We start from the raw sequence: 20,721 nt of genomic DNA, 5'->3' as shown, positions 1-20,721 counted from the left end.
TACTTTCAAATCATTCTAAGTTAGAAAGTTCACTTTAGACACCCTAATTGAGAGTCAGGAGGTTGCAGTATACATGGATAATGTATGTTTTCTTAGAAGGGTTCGGTATACTAATCTAGGCTTGTTCTGCTGGTTGCGGCCGGACCAGTGGAATTGGCATTATACGTAAATAATACAGAAGGGACTCCTCTCCTTCCTTTCCCGCCGGTACTTGTTGCCTGCGGGTCATACCCCTACTCCCTTTTCCCTTGTCGCCGGCAGATGGCATCTCCCCAGGAGAGGAGCTCCTCTAGAAGCCCTTTATATCTCGTTTTATACTATGTTTCATATTATCTACCTTATATCTCATGTTACATACATCCTGATACTCTGTTATGAGAATAATTGTTCCAGAATGTAATCTGACCCGTATTATACACAAAAACCCAGGATATTCGAGCAGGTTTCTACGTAAGCGTATGTCTAGACTTCAGCTATAATGATGACAGCCTGGAAAGTTTGTAAACTCTAATAGAATCTATAGCTCCGTCCCCCGCCCTCATAGCTATAATCCACTCTTATATTAGGTGGATAAATAAGCGGTATTAACCCGCTACAAACATCACTTTGTCATGAGTTGCTCTTAGTCTTTTGTTTATCATGAAAATGAGGCTCTTTGCCCCCTGTTCACGTGTATCTAATAGGAGCAACTTGTTATGATTCCCTATAATTCGTCAATCCTTCAAAAATAAATACACCTCTATTATAATTAATATACCATTCTATAGGAAGTATAATCTACCAGGGTTGTTTAAATTCTATCATTTTATCATTTTATTATGTATCTACATAGGAAACAAAACAAAATGGAAAAGAGGGAACGCCAGAACGTGATTATTTTATATTATACTGGAGACTTTAGGAATGTACAAGCCCGTGATATATAATGTATTTACTCTTTGTATAATGTTTATTGTGCTTTAATTTTGTACTCCTGGTATCCCTCAATAAAAAACTTTGATTCTCAAAAAAAAAAAGAGGCCCCTTGAATTAAACTATGGTGATCCAACCACCAAGTCAGAGAAGATTGAACATTGGGATTTAAGGATATTAATTGTGATATCCTTGTATAATCCCTGCACCACTGGTTCAGCATACAAAGCTGAAGAGGTCTCATGTGAAAACGAGCAAAGGGGATCGCGTCCGATGCAGCAGTCATGAGACCTAGAATTTCCATGCAAAAAGCTACAGAAGGGAATGACCGAGACTGAAGGTTTCGACAAGCTGAAACCAACTTCAGACGTCTCTTTTCTGTTAGAGACAAAGTCATGGACACTGAATCTATTTGAAAGCCCAAAAAGGTTACCTTTGTCTGAGGAATCAAAGAACTCTTTGGTAAATTGATCCTCCAACCATGTTTTTGAAGAAACAACACAAGTTGATTCGTATGAGATTCTGCAGAATGTAAAGACTGAGCAAGTACCAAGATATCGTCCAAATAAGGAAATACCGCAATACCCTGTTCTCTGATTACAGAGAGAAGGGCACAGAGAACCTTTGAAAAGATCCTTGGAGCTGTTGCTAGGCCAAACGGAAGGGCAACAAACTGGTAATGTTTGTCTAGAAAAGAGAATATCAGAAACTGATAGTGATCTGGATGAATTGGAATATGAAGATATGCATCCTGTAAATCTATTGTGGACATATAATGCCCTTGATGAACAAAAGGCAGAATAGTCCTTATAGTCACCATTTTGAATGTTGGTATTCTTACATAACGATTCAATATTTTTAGATCCAGAACTGGTCTGAAGGAATTCTCCTTCTTTGGTACAATGAATAGATTTGAGTAAAACCCCAGGCCCCGTTCCAGAACTGGAACTGGCACAATTACCCCAGCCAACTCTAAATGCCTGAGCCTTTACTGGGTTTACTGGAATGCGAGAGAGAAAAAATCTTCTCACAGGAGGTCTTATCTTGAAACCTATTCTGTATCCTTGAGAAACAATGTTCTGAATCCAAAGACTGTGAATCGAATTGATCCAAATATCTTTGAAAAATCGTAACCTGCCCCCTACCAGCTGTGCTGGAATGAGGGCCGCACCTTCATGCGGATTTGGGAGCTGGTTTTCACTTTCTAAAAGGCTTGGATTTATTCCAGACTGGAGAAGGTTTTCAAACAGAAACCGTTCCTTTAGGAGAAGGGTCAGGCTTCTGTTCTTTATTCTGACGAAAGGAACGAAAACGAATAGCAGCCCTGTATTTACCTTTAGATTTTTTGTCCTGTGGCAAAAAGGTACCTTTCCCCCCAGTAACAGTTGAAATAATAGAATCCAACTGTGAACCAAATAATTTATTACCTTGGAAAGAAAGAGAAAGCAAAGTTGACTTAGAAGTCATATCTGCACTCCAAGATTTAAGCCATAAAGCTCTTCTAGCTAAAATAGCTAAAGACATATACCTGACATCAATTCTAATGATATCGAAAATGGCATCACAAATAAAGTTATTAGCATGTTGAAGAAGTTTAACAATGCTATAAGCATTATGATCTGACACTTGTTGCACTAAAGCCTCCAACCAGAAAGTTGAAGCTGCAGCAACATCAGCCAAAGAAATAGCAGGTCTAAGAAGATTACCTGAACATAAATAAGCTCTCCTTAGAAAAGATTCAATCTTCCTGTCTAAAGGATCCTTAAAGGAAGTACTATCCGCCGTAGGAATAGTAGTACGTTTAGCAAGAGTAGAAATAGCCCCATCAACTTTAGGGATTTTATCCCAAAATTCTAATCTATCAGATGGCACAGGGTACAATTTCTTAAACCTTTGAGAAGGAGTAAATGAAGTACCCAGACTATTCCATTCCCTAGAGATTACTTCTGAAATAGCATCAGGAACTGGAAAAACTTCAGGAATAACTACATGAGGTTTGAAAACCGAATTTAAATGCTTAGTAGATCTAGTATCAAGAGGACTAGACTCCTCCATATCTAATGCAATTAACACTTCTTTAAGTAAAGAACGAATAAACTCCATCTTAAATAAATATGAAGATTTATCAGTGTCAATATCTGAGGCAGAATCTTCTAAACCAGATAGATCCTCATCAGAAACAGATAAGTCAGAATGATGATGGTCACTTAAAAATTCATCTGAAATATGAGAAGTTTTAAAAAACCTTTTACGCTTACTGGAAGGAGGAATAACAGACAGAGCCTTCCTAATAGATTTAGAAACAAATTCTTTTACATTAACAGGAACATCCTGAACATTAGATGTTGAAGGAACAACAACAGGTAATGGATTATTACTAATGGAAACACAATCTGCATTAGAAAGTTTATCATGCCAGTTATCACAAACAACAGCCGGAGGAACAGTTACCAAAAGTTTACAACAGATGCACTTAACTTTGGTAGAACCAGCATCAGGCAGCGTCTTTCCAGAAGTAGATTCTGATCCAGGGTCATGTTGAGACATCTTGCAATATGTAATAGAAAAAACAACATGTAAAGCAAAAATATCAAATTCCTTAAATGACAGTTTCAGGAATGGGAAAAAATGCCAAATGAACAAGCCTCTAGCAACCAGAAGCAATGAAAAATGAGACTGAAATAATGTGAAAAAAAGGTGGAGACAAGAATGACGCCCACATTATTGGCGCCAAGTACAACGCCCACAATTTTGGCGCAAAAAAACGTCAAAAATGACGCAACCATACACAAACTTCCGGCGTCAATTAGGGCGCCGGAAAGGACAACATTTGTGCGCCAAAAAAGTCCGCGCCAAGAATGACGCAATGAATTGAAGCATTTTCAGCCCCCGCGAGCCTAACAGCCCACAGGGAAAAAAAGTCAATTGAAAAAATTCTTTTAAGGTAAGAAAAAAATATTCCATATGCATTATCCCAAATAATGAAACTGACTGTCTGAAAATAAGGAATACTGATTATCCTGAATCATGGCAAATATAAGTTTAAACACATATATTTAGAACTTTACATATAAAGTGCCCAACCATAGCTTAGAGTGTCATAATAAAATAAGACTTACTTACCCTAAAACACTCATCTACATATAGTAGACAGCCAAACCAGTACTGAAACGAGAATCAGTAGAGGTAATGGTATATAAGAGTATATCGTCGATCTGAAAAGGGAGGTAAGATATGAATCTCTACGACCGATAACAGAGAACCTATGAAATAGATCCCGTAGAAGAAGATCATTGAATTCAAATAGGCAATACTCTCTTCACATCCCTCTGACATTCACTGCACTCTGAGAGGAAAACCGGGCTCCAGCCTGCTGCGAAGCGCATATCAACGTAGAATCTAGCACAAACTTACTTCACCACCTCCATGGGAGGCAAAGTTTGTAAAACTGAATTGTGGGTGTGGTGAGGGGTGTATTTATAGGCATTTTGAGGTTTGGGAAACTTTGCCCCTCCTGGAAGGAATGTATATCCCATACGTCACTAGCTCATGGACTCTTGCTAATTACATGAAAGAAAAGTGTTAATCAAAAATACAATACAAAGTACAGTTACAATCATAATAACACTAATAAAAATGATTAAAAAAAAATATTGCACAAAAAAGTTATAAAGGCACAAAGATATGAGGTCTCAGGTGTTAGAAAAAAAAAAGGCAGGCAAAGGGCTTTAACATGTACATATATCTCTAAACAAGCGTGATATATTAAACTACACTTGTTAAAAAGACCAGAGAGTGCCTCCCTATGTCTTATATATTGAACCATACTGTACTGTAAATATGTATATATATATATATATATATATATATATATATGTATAGATATATATTGTACCAAAATACCATTAGATATATATGTAGAAATATGTATTTATGAATAACTAAAACATATTCTGCTATGTGAAGAGCATAGGAATGTGAAATATTCATAATTTCATATTGAGCTAGCGAACTTAAGAATATGCTATCAGGTTTTTTCCCACTTTTTATGCTCCATTGACTTCAACGGGGGTACAGTATACGTTAACGCGTGCATGATATCCTATCTTTGGCTTTTTGTGCGCAACGGGTTAGAGTGCGACTTATAATATTTTACTTTCAAGTTGTAATATAAGGGCTACTCAACGAGTGCAAAATCCTTACTTCTATCAGAGTTAGCGTGAGAGCAGGATTGTTAAATACCGCTCCACTTGTAATCTGGCCCATAGTTAGTGATCAGACAGACCTACTCAAATTACAAGTTCTAAAAAGTTAGATTATGTAATAGTTTTGCATTAAAACATAGGTCGTATGTACAGGTCGTATTTCAAAAAAGTTCTTTGTTATCCTTTACTCCATCCTCTCCTTCAACCTCTATTCAGACATTGACCCATTTTAGTTGCCTTCAAACAAACCATCCTACTTATCAATACACTGCTAACAAAAGATCAGTCAATACAATACAGCGCTGCAGAATCTGTTGGCACTCTACAAATAAATGAGAAGAATAATAATATATTCGGTCTAATATTCTGTTTAAGAAAGTTTAAGTCAGATCTGAAATACACTGTAAGATTTCAATTAGAAGTAAAGTGAGTTTGTAGCCAACATAAACAAGACAGCAACTTGTTTTCCTCAGATATACATCACTCACATACATAATATATAAAGCTAGGTCTACCTTGAAAAGAACCACACAAATAGCTACAACAGAATGCTTACTTCCTAATTTAATTTTCTGTTCACCCACCTGGTGATAATCTCCAGGGTCGTTTCCTGTGGAATTTGAATTTGCTGAGGTGTCAAACCGTGCTGAGCGAGTTGTTTAGAGATGAGATGGCGATGTGCGATTTCAACCTTCTCCTCCTGACTATAACCTAGAAAGAGCAAAAAAGGGGTAAATTTACCAAGGCCCACAGTATGTAGACATATGATATCAAAACACTGGTGGCTGAAGAAAATTATACAAGAATCATTGAGAAATGAGCCAGCATTACTAAATGAACATGAAAGTGTAAAAATAAAATGTTCATATGTGTTAGAGTATATTATTACTGCACTATTGCTGGCATATAACTAAGCTTCAGGCAGCAATATTACAGAGACCTAGCTGAACACATCTGTTGAGCCAATGACAAGAGGCATATTTGTGTAACCACCAATCACCAGCTAGCTCTCATTGGTGGTTTACTACTACTAAGCCTAACTATGTATAGTTTTCAACAAAGGATTCAAAAAAGACAAAGTAAATTTGATAAAATAAGTTAAGTGAAAAGTCTCTTAAAATTGCATGCTCTATCTGAATTATGATTAGATTTGATTTCAAATCCATTTAATGAGAATTGGCAACATTGCACATGGAAATCAAGTTATGGTAGATATAAGAGAACTGCACTAACCTGGCACCTGTATAACTTCCATGCGGTCTAGCAATGGAGGGGGAATAGAAGCTGTTGTATTGGCAGTGGCAATAAACAGGACCTGGGAGAGGTCAAAGGGCACATTCAAGTAATGGTCAGTAAAGTTGTGGTTTTGCTCCGGGTCCAACACCTTCAATAAGAGGATGAGAAGTTGGTTAGTGAAGCACTAGACATCGTACAGCACCAAAATGCAAACTTTATTTCCTAGCTGGGCATATATCTCTACTAAAGAAAATAGTAATCTGTTCCTTTAGAACAGAGGTTTTATCTGCCAAGGAATTGAAAGAAATAAAACCTATGACAGATAGTTATATAGCTCTGTGTCATTATATCAGCATATTATTTACTGCATGCAATTAGCTATGTTTACTACCCATCCACCATCCAGTATTTTAGGGACATGAATGGCGTTCTGAAGTCTGAGATCAATGTAGATAATAAAGAATAAAAGAAATAAAGGCCTCAATATGGCAAAATTTCTACATCTAAATAAATTATCATTTAAAAGGGATATGGGTGGCAAAATTAAACTTTGAAAGGGCAGTAAATGTTATTTTTTTAACCATACGTTAGTATTAAATGAAAGCAAAACTTAGAATCACAAGAGTCCCTTTTTAATAATAAATTCCCTTTTAAAATGAGCCCACCAGTGCCCTCCCGGCAAGCCTGCAGAGTTGTTGTTCTATTTATCAGCAGCGTACTTGTGGAGAACAGCTAGGCTCTTTTTAAAATATAATTTATAAAATTAACAATTTGACATCTTTCTCTTGATACCCATTAGGGCCGCCTGCAACTTGATACATTTTCCTCTTTGTTTATCCTTTGTTTCCCCCCTCCATGACAGCAAACTGAATGACTCAGTAGAGGGTAGGCAACTTGGGCACTATAATATTACATTGTTACAAACATTGTTGCAAACACGGATGCCATATTGTTCTCAAAATACGTGCATGCTTCCAAGTTTACCTCAGTATACTGCCATGGAAAGGAGCTAAGTTTCAACAAAAGATACCAAGAGAAAGTGGTCCATTTGATAACTGAAGTAAACTGGAAACAAATTCTCTCTTAATTGCAAAAACTATCTGAATAATTTTTGACATACATATCCCTTTAAAATCAGTCGTATCAGCTTTAGTAATGCTGAATAATTATTTACCCTGATTTATGCTCATCAGCCTGACCAATTAGCACATTGTCTGATAAGTGATTCATTACTTCCCAACTTGACACATGGCTTCCCTGAGGTAAGAATAATGGCTACTGCAAGTCTGAACTGAACATAGCTGGAAAATCTGCCTGAGGTTTCAAAAACCCTCACAGCTGCATAGTTACAAAAGGTGTCTTTTTTTTTGGGGGGGGGGAGTTATTTATATTATTTATTATATATGTATGTATGTAACAGGATTTTGTAATGATGGTGAACTTGCCAGTGCTATGTGCTTACTGGATACAGATAATAGTACTAACACAAGGCTTTCCTGTTTGGCTGCACACCATATGTCCTTCTTGCTGCTTCTGAGGAATAAAGTCTGGGAAATTTTTAAACACAAAGATCTCCTCTCCTGGTAATTTGTCATTGAGGAAAAGGTTTGAGCTACTTGTGTTGTCATCTGAGCCCAGCCCAGCAAGCATGATGGGCTGCATATGTAGCTGCCATATAATGCACGGCTTACTAGATTCACTGAAGCATTTAATGAGACAAGAAACGGATTCCTAGGCAGCCTGGAGCAGCTTAGTGTTTTTCAACCTGAACAGCTTGAGATGATCTGAAGACAGCAAATCATATTTAATAGTGAGTTGCCTTGAAGTTTACAAAACCGTGACACAAACACTACACATCCAGGCGCCAAAATGTGTTTATTTAGAAGCTAAGAAAACTCTCTCTGTCAGATCTCCCTCCCCCTCTCATTATTCATGTTTTATGGTAACCTGCAGTAAAAATAAAACTCCAGGAGCAAATGGGGACAACTGCTGAGGCTTGTGATATTTTTTTCATGATGCTGCAAGCAACCTTAGTGGATTCGTCTGTCTCAGTATTACTTTTAACTGTATTATATAATCTACATAGGAAAATAAACAACCAACAAAGCATATTTATATCCCATAACAATAATATTACTTTATTCCTGAAAAACACATACATCATTATTTCATACAATATATTAGCATTTGTTTTTAAACGAACACTCACTCTCTAATGAGAAACGTAAATAAAATATCACAATAAGTATAGGTGCTAACCATTACATTTTAAAGTCATTTTCTATCTCCTACAAGGACGAATCATTAAAGAAAGTTGCAGACAAAAGAGTCCTAGAGATGTAAGCCTGCATTTTTTTTTAATTGTGTCGACTTTAAAGAGCCAGTAAAAACCTCGTAATTACAAGACATTTGACTGATGTGTTGCTATAGAATAACATATCAATTAGTTTTCAATGCAATTAGTTTTGAGCAGGAACGGTTTCTTTAAATACAGGGCTGCAGACCCGCTCATGTTAGCATGCACTAAAAAGTCTCCATTTTATGATACATTTTCCTTATATAGTCGTAGGTAAAATGTGTTTACATTTATTTTAACCTATTGTATTAAAAAACTTTCTCAGTGTACACTTAGGGCCAGATTACAAGTGTAGGGCTAATTAACATTCCCACTCCAGCGTTTACTATGCTAAAAGTAAGCTTTACTCGCTCGTCGGGTTGCGCTCATATTTGAGTTGAAAGTAAACTGTTTTAGTTTGCAAGGTAACCCGACGAGCACAAAAAGCCAAAGTAAGAATATCATATGCGCGTTCACTTATTCCTCCATAGAAGTCAATGGAGAAAAAAAAAGTGAAAAATTAACCTAACACACCACTCTCGCCCCAAAACTGATTGCATAGTCTCAAGTGCGCTAACCCGACATGAAAATATGAATATTTCACATTACAATTTTCTCCACATAGAAGAATATGTTCTATTTATTCATAAATAAATATTTCTACATTTATCTGATGGCTTTTACATGCAATATATATCTATATATGCCAGTACCCAATATGGCGGCAACTAGGTAGAGGGGGGAGGGTTAGAGAGCTGTTTGGGGGGGGGGGGGAGATCAGGGAGGTTGGAGGCTAAGGGGAATCCAACACTAACAGTCAATCCAACACTGCAGAATAATTTTATATATATATATATATATATATATATATATATATATATATATACACCTTTTATTTTAGTACTGGCAGACTTTCTGCCAGTACTTAAGATGGCGGTGACAATTGTGAGGTGGGGGAGGGTAGAGAGCTGTTTGAGGGGGGTCAGGGAGGGATCAGGGGTGGGATATGTCAGGTGGGAAGCTGATCTCTACACTAAAGCTAAAATTAACTCTACAGGGTACCTAATTAACCCCTTAACTGCTGGGCATAATATAAGTGTGGTGCGCAGCAGCATTTAGTGGCCGCCTTATTGCCAAAAAGCCATATATGTCTGCTATTTCTGATAGACAGGTATGATAGATGCTCTCATACAAGAGGAACTATCAAGTATACTCCAGTGGATAGTGCTTGTAATTTAAAGGCAGAAAAGACACTCTAAAAAGGTGGTTTACCTCCGTAATAACCACCTATAAACTAAGAATAGTTTAGAGAAATGGGGGCTGAATTGATTTTGGAGTGCGCCTGAGATAACTCTAAAAAAGGTTCCCTCAGCCTTAATTTGCCTAATGGATATGTTTAATTTATGTTTTTACTTTATATATAATTCTAATCGTATACAAACCGAAGTGTAATACATTTCTATATAATTTATAAAAGACAAATATCTGGATGTTTTGTTAAAATAAATTCATTTATTTTGCTAATTCGATCACTTCATGAAATACAATAGATTATTGTGCTTAAAAATATATATATTTCTCAATAGCCTAAAAAACTTAATATTTATGCAATTTCATAGAACAATTTAGAACACAATTTTACAATACATAGATGTGTGTCGCTTAATGTAACCCGGATCCGGTACGCAACTTATAACTAGGATATTAAAAAAACGTAATAATCTGTGGCTTAAAAATTTCTGTTTCTTAAAAATAAAAAAATAATTAATAAAATTCTTGTGGTTAACAAATTTCGTTATGTATATTAGGAGATACTATTACTGATACTCTTGCTGATCAATAGATATGGGTTTTTGTACAAATTTTTTTTCAGAATCATAAAAAATTGACCATTTGATAGAGAAATAAATAGATAAATTTACATACAGTAAACAGTTTATATGGCATGTGTTTTAGTCTCTTTAGTTCGAATAATAACAATTTGCCCGGGCTTTTATATGATCTAAAAAGTACCTTTAGTGTTGGAAGACAGAGTTTGTGAACTATACCGGTATAGATTTGTTGATGGAATCCGTGTGTGGTCACCGTTTGAAGGATCCTGTTCTTTTTATGACCTTTGTTGAAGGAAACCCACCAGGGGGTGTTTGGATTTTACACAAATGTACTTAGTTTGCAAAGTGCAATAAGATCCGTATGTCAGATGTTTAGCCTTGTTTTTCGGTAACCTTTGTTGAAAAACCCACCAGGGGGTAACTTCGAGTGTCACAGTAAACACTCTAATGCTGGACTTGATTGCTGAACTGAACAAAGGGGATCCCAGAGAAGCATTTACAACCATTTATGCCATAATTGCACAAGCTATTTGTAAATAATTTCAGTGAGAAACCTAAAGTTAGTGAAAAAGTGAAGAATTTTTCGCTGTGAAATGGTGGCATGAAATATATCAAAATGGGCCTAGATCAATACTTTGGGTTGTCTACTTCACTACACTAAAGCTAAAATTAACACTACAAGCTCCCTAATTAACCCCTTCACTGCTGGGCATAATACATGTTTGGTGAGCAGCGGCATTTAGAGGCCTTCTAATTACCAAAAAGCAATGCCAAAGCCATATATGTCTGCTATTTCTGAACAAAGGGGATCCCAGAGAAGCATTTACAACCATTTGTACCATAATTGCACAAGCTGTTTGTACATAATTTCAGTGAGAAACCTAAAATTGTGAAAAAGTGAACAATTTTTTTTATTTTATTGCATTTGGCGGTGAAATGGTGACCAAATATACCAAAATGGGCCTTGATCAATACTTCGGGTTGTCTACTAAATAAAAATATATACATGTGAAGGGTTATTCAGGGATTCCTGACAGATATCAGTGTTCTAATGTAACTATCGCTAATTTTGAAAAAAAAAAAAATGGTTTGGAAATAGAAAAGTGCTACTTGTATTTATTGCCCTATAACTTGCAAAAAAAAAGCAAAGAACATGTAAACATTGAGTATTTCTAAACTCAGGACAAAATTTAGAAACTATTTAGCATGGGTGTTTTTTTGATGGTTGTAGGTTTTGTAACAGATGTTGGGGGTCAAAGTTAGAAAAAGTGTGTTTTTTTCCATTTTTTCATCATATTTTATCATTTTTTTTATCATTTTTTATAGTAAATTATAAGATATGATGAAAATAATGGTATCTTTAGAAAGTCCATTTAATGGCGAGAAAAACGGTATATAATGTGTGGGTACAGTAAATGAGTAAGAGGAAAATTACAGCTAAACACAAACACCGCAGAAATGTAAAAATAGCCCTGGTCCCTAATGATCAGAAATTAAAAAATGCTCTGGCCACTAAGGGGTTAACAGTTATTTTTTTTTTTTTAAATTGCGATTAAAATCGCAATCACGATATTTCGTGGCCAAAATAACGATATTAATTTTTCCCCATATCGCATAGATTTTTTTTTATATATATATATATATTTATTTATAAAATATATATATATATATATATATATATATATATATAGGAATATCCATTTATAAATACTTAGAACATATTCTGCTATGTGCCGAACATTGGAATGTGAAATATTTACAGTAAATTCCCACTATAACACTTTTTTTTATTGAAAGTTATTGGACAATACAGGAAATCAAATCATGCTGTGTATCAATACAGAGAGGTGGATACTTGACTCAGAAAACAGTAAAAGAAAATGTTTGTGGTAGGATCAGATCAAAATTATTAGTCCCACCTTTCGAATAAAAAGTCCATATGTTTGGTTATTGTCTATAACATTGGTCAAAGTAGCTCAAAATAGAGGACAGTCCCCTCCATGATGAGCAGTACAAGAAAAAAGAGACATCAAATGATTATAGTAAATCCTCTAACCTGCATCTTAATAGTATACAACTTTCTTGTAATTTACTATTCATAACGTGTTATTCCACCATATAGCTATATTCTATCACTGTTTCTTTTATTTTGTTTTTGAGATTTCTAAATTAACAATAATACAAAATTCAGACATAAATCATATTCTGGTTACTTATTAACAGTCTTCCGCCGCTGCGGATTATTCAATAAAACAATTTTTAATAAAACAAATGAAAATAACATGCCTCAACCTGGACATGAAAGGGGAAAAAAAAAAAAAGTAAAAAATGCAAAAGTTCCCCTCTCTCTCCCCTCCACCCACGCCCTTCCCCGCCCACTCCAGCCCTGCGCCGCCCGCACCCTCCATTGCACACCGGTCAGTCCTAACCTCTATCATCTTAAAATTGTTTGTTAGCGACAGCAAGCTCCATTGACACTGACCCCCGAAGGGGCGAGATTAATTGTAGTTGTAATTCCTTCGGAAAACTAGAAATAACGTTCCACCATTTCAGCAAGAAACAGTTAACTTGTGTTTCTGAGTTTATTGATGTATCCATTTGTTCCATAATCAGTTGATTTTTCAGTTTTTGAATAAATTCTGATAAAGTTGGAGCTTTACTGGATTTCCAGTATTTCAAGATCAATAGTCTGTCGACCATTATTGCCAAGTTTAATTGACATATATGTTTATATGTACCTATTTTATGTCCATCTATGAAGAACATTACATGTTCTGACTTAAATTGAAAATGTATATGGTTAATTTTATTTAACCACTCGTTAGTCTTGTACCAGAATTTCCTGATTTTGGGGCAGCTCCAAAAACAATGACTCAGGTCAGCATTAAGAGCTTTACATTTGTGGCATAAGACCTCTGAGTGGCCCCATTTCGCTTTCTTACTAGGGGTAATATATGTTTTGTTTATTAACTTAATATGAGACTCACGCCATGAGGTAGACAGTGTTGCTGCATCTGCAAGTGTGAAACTTTTATGTATGATTTCTGATGGTACCTGCCAATTTTTAGCAATATGCTCCACATTTTCCCTCCCATATTCTGTCATGATTGATTTATTAGCCCCTGTTGAGCCCAGGTGTTAAAAATATGGGAGTTCAATGCTGAAGGAAAGTTAGGGTTGCCCGTTATTGTTAAATATTTTGAGAATTTATAATTAATATGGATTTTTTTTAGGAGTTTCTGCCAGGCCCTAATTATGCTATAGATACTTGGTAGCTGTTTCATTTTAGTTGGGCATTTATACACATTACAATGTAGTAAGGCTTTTAGAGAGTAGGGTCTGACTAAGGTTGCTTCCATAATCTGGTCTACAATGTATTCTGCATCTGTTAGCCATTCAATTGCAATTTTAGAAATACATACAAAGTTATAGGTCTCGATATCTGGACAACTCAACCCCCCATATTGTCTAGGCAAAACAAGTCTATTAAGGGCAATGGCCCTCCTTTCCCCCCCCCCAAATAAATTGTGTAAATAACTGATTGAATAGTTTTATATCTTTTTGCTTTATAATAACTGGGAGATTTTGCATTAGATAGAGAAGTTTAGGGAAGATCACCATCTTAATTAGGTTGGTTTTGCCAGACAGTTAGATAAAATTTCGACCAGGTGTCTAGATCCTTCTTAATTTTAGTAAAAATAGGTAAATAGTTAAGTTCATACCATTCATTACTGTTTTTGGAAAGTTTAATCCCCAGGTAAACAAAGTTAGATTTAGCTTCTTTAAAATGATGTTGCTGATATAATTTTTTATTTTTACATAGCCAGAAGATTTCTGATTTGTGAGTGTTGACTTTATAACCTGAGAATGCACTGAAATCTTGGAGGATTTGTATTAGTAATGGGATATACTTAGCGGTATTAGCTATCAGCACAAGTAAATCGTCAGCATATAGTAGTGTAGTGACTTTCCTGTGTCCCAGATTAATCCCTTCAATCTCTTTCCTTATAAATATTACAAGTGGTTCTAGTGCCAAATTAAAAAGATAAGGGGATAATGGACAACCCTGTCGGGCACCTTTATTTAATGGGAAGTATGCGGTGGGAATGCCATTAAATAAGACAGATGAGCTTGAAGATTTGTAAATTGCCTGTATAAAATCGACAAACGCTCCCTCAACTCCAAATCTGGGGAGAGCTGTAAACAGGTGTTCCCAAGAGATGGAGTCGAAGGCCTTTTCTGCATCAATTGATATTAGGGCGGCATCAGATGTTGAGTTTTTATGTAAGTAGAATTGATTTAAAATTAATTGTAATTTCCGTAAATTCCGCGTAGCAATTCTACCTGGCATAAAACCAACCTGGTCCTTATGTATCAAGGAGCCAATGAAATATTTTAAACGTTCAGCAATAATACTCATCAAAATTTTATAATCGCAATTGAGGAGCGAAATCGGTCTATATGAAGATATCTGTTCTTTGTCCTTACCTTTTTTAAGGATAAGAACTATTAGTGATGCAGAGAAGTATCTAGAGCATGGTTTCTTGTCAGAATAATAACTATTAAAAAGAGAAACCAGAGTTTGGACAATATCATCTGACAGGATTTTATACAGTTCTATAGGGAGCTGATCTGGACCGGCAGCATTATTAGGGGTTGCTTTCTTTATTGCATTTAATACTTCAGTAGGAGTAATTGGAGCATTCAACATCTCTTGTTGGTCTTTCGATATTTTGGGTGTTTTAATCTTCTGCCAAAAATTGTTTTTAATCAATCTATCTACTTTCTCTTCTGAATAAAGGTCTTGAAAATAACTTGCAACTAAACTGGCAATATCCTCACTTTTAGTGGTTCTTCCTGACGGGGACTTAAGAGCTTCAATCATGCATTTCTTTTGATTTGGTTAAGTTAGCCAGGAATTGCCCTGCTTTCTCTCCATGTCTGTAGTAAAAGAACCTAGATCTAAGTGTATCTTGGGTAGATTTTTGTGTTAGAAAGATTTCTCTTTCTTTTTTAGCTACTTGATACAACTCCCAAAATTTTCTTGATGGGTCACTAATACGTATTATAAGCATTTCGTAACTGATTAGCGAGTTGGTTGTCCCGCATAATACTTTTCCTTTTTTAGATAACTAAATATGCTTTGATCTCTCCCCTAATTACAGCCTTAAATGATTCCCATAATGTTTCAATATGTATAGACGGATAGTCATTTATATCAAAAAACTCTTTCCATTTTATTTTCAGCCATGCTTTAAATTTAATATTATCTGCCAAATATATTGGGAAATTCCCACTATAACACTTTATTAAATATAAATTTTGCATAAATATGTTTTTACATGTTTTCATTTACTTAACTGTAAAGGGCTCCAATGCATGTGTATATATATATATATATATATATATATATATATATAAAATAAATACATTTATGCACATATACATATGTATACCTATATAGACATTATATATATATATATATATATATATATATATATATACACATACATACATATACATCTTAAGACATGTATATGTTTGTATCTCTGTGTTAAAGCCCTTTGCCTGCATTTTTTCTAGCACCTAAGACCTCATATCTTTGAGCCCTTATAACGTTTGTGTGCAATATTTTTTCTAATGTATTTTTGATGTGTTTTGTGCAACTTTTTTGTTTCACAAAACAGTTAACCAGAGCTCTGAAGTCACTGTAATCATTATAGCGTGCACTCAAGTTATTACGTTTACTTTCAGCTCACAATACCAGTGGTAAGCCCGACGCGTGCAAACACCCACGATAAACCCCTTATCGTTCGTTAAGGTCATATTGTGCTATAATGTGATATAGCTTTGAATGGTAAAATGGGCTGCAATGTATTATGCCTTTTGGTATTGATATGAAACACAAGCTAATTAACTTAATTATAGGTCAGACTTACAGTACATACTAAAATAATAACACTTTAAGGGCTAGATTATAAGTGGAGCGCTAATTTATTGCGTGCCCGTAAACGGACAAATTGCCCATTTACGGGCGTGCAATAAATAACCAGCCATTACAAGTGGCTGGTCATTGCTATCGTGAGCTTGCGGTAGCAATTAGTGCTCTGAAAATGAACCAGAGATCAGACCTCTGGTAAATGTTCCTCAATTGCCCCCAAAATACAGTGTAGTGTTGGAAATTAAAATAAAAAATGAGTAGCATTTTTAGTTTTAAAATAATAACTGTATGAAATGTTCGCATTGCACCTAACTTGTAATACCAGCGCACATTTGCATGCGCCGGTATTACTAAGTGGAGCACAAATATCGCCCCTGAGAAAGCGATATTTTGCACTCCACCTGTAATCTAGCCCTAAATTAAGATAGATAAGTGAATATTGTTGGTGACACGTAAAAGTAATTTATGGCGAGATATTAATGTTGTGCAGCACACATGTTTCATGCAGAGCTCCTGCGCTGCAAACATCTGCAGAAGTTTTATAGTACAGTATTAACTTCAGTCTTTGTAGCAGAAGCTTTCAGCAAACATGTCCAAAGCAAATACTTAAAATATAGACTGCCATAAAGCAAAACATATATGCCCAGTGAGAATTCAATTTAGAGGGATTAAGCAAAAGTGACTTTCTGGCACAAAATGAATACCTCAGTTCTAGATTCTAGCTAAGTGCTCTGAGAAACACAACAAGTTCACTGTGTAATATTTTATAAGCACCCCATCTAGGAGGCCTTATGAAATGTAATTGCCAGTCTTTCCACCAGAGCTGTTTTGCTGCGTATAAATGCTGTCTATTGAGCACTCACAGCTAACTCAGTTCTCTAAGTATTAACAAAGGTCAACTAAAATTAGAACAACTATCCCCCTGTTGTTCCTTGCCTATTAGAAACAGGAAAGTATTTTGTATTAGCTAATGACTTCTAACACAGGAAACATGGGAAATTCCTAAAATATTGTCATGTGCTGTGACGGAAGGGTCATAGGACAGGATGGAAATTAGTTGGGGACAACATATCAACCACAAAATAGGAAAAGAAGACAATAATTGTTTGCTTGTAAAGAGCAAAGACAGCTTGCTAATAATACTACTATCCGTATATTATGAGAAAGCCTAGTAATAGTATGTCTGGATCAAGCCGGAGCTATAGAATGTAGTGGTGCTTTACAACAATAAAATAATAAAATAATATATACCAGGCTTATGCTGATGCATTTTGTAAATTACAATGATTCTAGACTAGACAGAAATCTGGATACATTAATAGAATAAGAAGGCTTAAAGGGACAGTCAACACTAAAATTCTTATTGTTTAAAAAGTTAGATAACACCTTTATTACCCATTCCCCAGCTTTGCACAAACAACATTGTTATATTAATATACTTTATAATATTTAAACCTCTAAATTTCTGCCTGTTTCTAAGACACTACAGACAGCCTCTTAATCACACGCTTTTTAATTTGTTTTTCACAACAGGAGACTGCTAGTTCATATGGGCCATACAGATAACATTGTGCTCACACCCGTGTGTTCTGCACAACACAGCTAATATGCAAGTCAATTAGGGCTGAAACAACTAATCGGTAAAACAAATCATAAAAATAGTTGCCAACGAAGCAAGTTATCGATTAGGTGGTCTGTGATTAGTTGGTCAGCTGCTTCACTCCAATGAACTCCTGCACATGGTATTTTGCAAAAACATAAATTATGCTTACCAGATAATTTCCTTTCCTTCTGTACATAATCCATATCCATATAAATTATGCTTACCATAATCACAGTGCATAAAATACACTGTTAACTTTTAGACATATAATGCTTTATTAGATAGCCTACTAAACAATAGTGTCAACTATCATTGTATAACCACTGTTTACAGATATTGTTTACCTACCATATTTTATGGAATATCCATTTTTCCTGATATTTTATTAGGATTGTCTTTTATACAGTTTATATCATCTAAATGATTTTTATTTACTTTGATTTTATTTTACTTTCATTTATAGAAAAGTGTTTATATCAAGGAACCTCTTGTCTATTTTGAATCACGGTTATTGTATGTCTGTAGATACACACTCATATGCCCCATTGGTTGATTAACCTCATTTGAAATCACGTTTCTCGCGTCACTTAACTCGCAAAAGGACACATATTCTCACATAAGTGCTTACACACTATTATAACCTCATTTATATTTTATTTTATTTTTTCAAGGAAGGAGAGTATATAAATAAATCATTTTTCTTGGAATTATATTAATCCTATGAAGGTATAATTTTATCCATCCCAACCAGCTATCAGCGCTCCCCTATACTGTTCTATTATCCTTATTTTTTTTACATTCGTTTGGAGGAACTAATGTCTTTTTAGGGTGTAGCAGAGTTGAGATTCATAATAGAGGTGCACTCACTCATACTTGTTCTTTTAATGTACATACATATAAAGCAATGAACTAACATGATGCATACTTTATTAAAGGGACACTAAAGACAAAATTTAACTTTCATGATACAGATAGAGCATGCTGTTTTTTTAAACAGCGTTGCAATTTCCTTGCACTATCACATTGTGCAGTCTTTCTATATGCACATGTTCTGAGGCACTCTCTTACTGAGCTTGTTTAAGAGTTCACAGTGTATACATATGAGTAGAAAAAAATACAACTTATTTAAAATTTATAGTAATTGCAATATCTTTTTGTTGATTATGCAATTGTACTATATTTAATGGTCCTTTGAGAGAAAAAAAACAACAACACAGCAGGTTATATCCACATATTGGAGGGTACCCATGTCAAATGAATGTGATAAAGTGCTACTTTACTGAAATGGCAGTAGGGATATTGAAACAAATCCAGCTGAAGGTAGTCAAAGCTGTTCAAATAGTTATTAGAAGGACTGTGTGGAATAAACCTGGCAAGCAGGGGTCAAATAGCACACCAGACCTTGACCGAGGTCTATATGGAAGACTAGATGACTGAAGTGAATCCGATCTACACAAAGATTTAATACTAAATGAGGCAGCAGATAGTTCATGTCCAGTGTCCAAGCAATTCTTATAGTTGCAGCCAGTAGGCATCCAGCTGTATTCACTCCGAGTGAAGTTTTGACAAACCTCAGATTGACAGGTTTGTCTTCCAAAGATAACACACTAATCTGCTTTACGTTGAGACAAAACAAAAATATCAGATTTGTGAAAGCCTCTCTTTTTGCCTGTTAGACCCAACACTGGGACCCGAGCTGTGTCATCTGTGTAACTGACTCCACCGGTCTGCAGCTGTGTAAACAGCTGGAGTTTTAGTTGGGAGTTTGGTAACTAGTCCTCTCCGTAGAGATGGCATCTGTAGCAGAGTGACACAAAAGCCTAAAAAATCTATAATTCTATATTAATAAGCAGTATGTCACACAGAAATCTCATGTGTTAATATCTCTCACCCAGCAGTTTATTATTTCTGCATAAGAAATTCATATTTGCCACCTGTCCTAATTTTACAAGGACAGTCAGTTTGTGGCATCCTTGTATTATTAGCCCAGGAGTCAGTTCCACATAACAAAAATCTGCTGGTAAAGGATGTCTTTGCTTGAGTGAATCAGATATGTGGTCATTGTTGGTTTTATGTATTTATTTGTGTGTGTACAACATATATACACATCCACTCAGTTGTTTAAGTCCCACCAAAGGTCATCCACCTGGGTGCAATATTCAAGTATAACAGAATAATAAGGATATGCACTCTCAGGGTTTGTGAAAAAGCAAGTCAAGATTTATTGACGCTTCGGGGGGGGGGGGGTTAATTGTTACCCTGAAACGTCAATAAATCTTGACTTGCTTTTTCACAAACCCTGAGAGTGCATATCCTTATTATATATATAATGAATGTGTATATATATATATATAGGTTAAATAGCACAATAATTAGAGGGAGAGTAATGTCAAAAGTTAAACTTTCATTATTTAGATAGAGCGGGCAATTTTAACCCCTTAATGACCACAGCACTTTTCCATTTTCTGTCCGTTTGGGACCAAGGCTATTTTTACATTTTTGCGGCCTTTGTGTTTAGCTGTAATTTTCCTCTTACTCATTTACTGTACCCACACATATTATATACCGTTTTTCTCGCCATTAAATAGACTTTCTAAAGATACCATTATTTTCATCATATCTTATAATTTACTATAAAAAAAATTATAAAATATGAG

At 35.3% G+C, this 20,721-nt stretch overlaps 1 protein-coding gene across 1 annotated transcript in view; it reads right to left on the bottom strand.

Moving 5' to 3' along the window:
* Nucleotides 1–20,721, bottom strand: part of LONP2 (lon peptidase 2, peroxisomal) — a 530,106-nt gene that overhangs the window by 254,457 nt on the left and 254,928 nt on the right. Inside the window, exons 10-11 of the mRNA XM_053719407.1 lie at nt 6,351–6,501; nt 5,702–5,828 (exon numbers count right to left, since the gene is read on the bottom strand). Coding sequence (XP_053575382.1) covers nt 5,702–5,828; nt 6,351–6,501 — 278 coding nt within the window. The remainder of the gene's footprint in view (nt 1–5,701; nt 5,829–6,350; nt 6,502–20,721) is intronic.

Source organism: Bombina bombina, chromosome 1, assembly GCF_027579735.1.
Source record: "Bombina bombina isolate aBomBom1 chromosome 1, aBomBom1.pri, whole genome shotgun sequence".
NCBI classification, from domain to species: Eukaryota; Metazoa; Chordata; class Amphibia; order Anura; family Bombinatoridae; genus Bombina; species Bombina bombina.
This window is presented reverse-complemented; position numbering and strand designations above follow the sequence as displayed.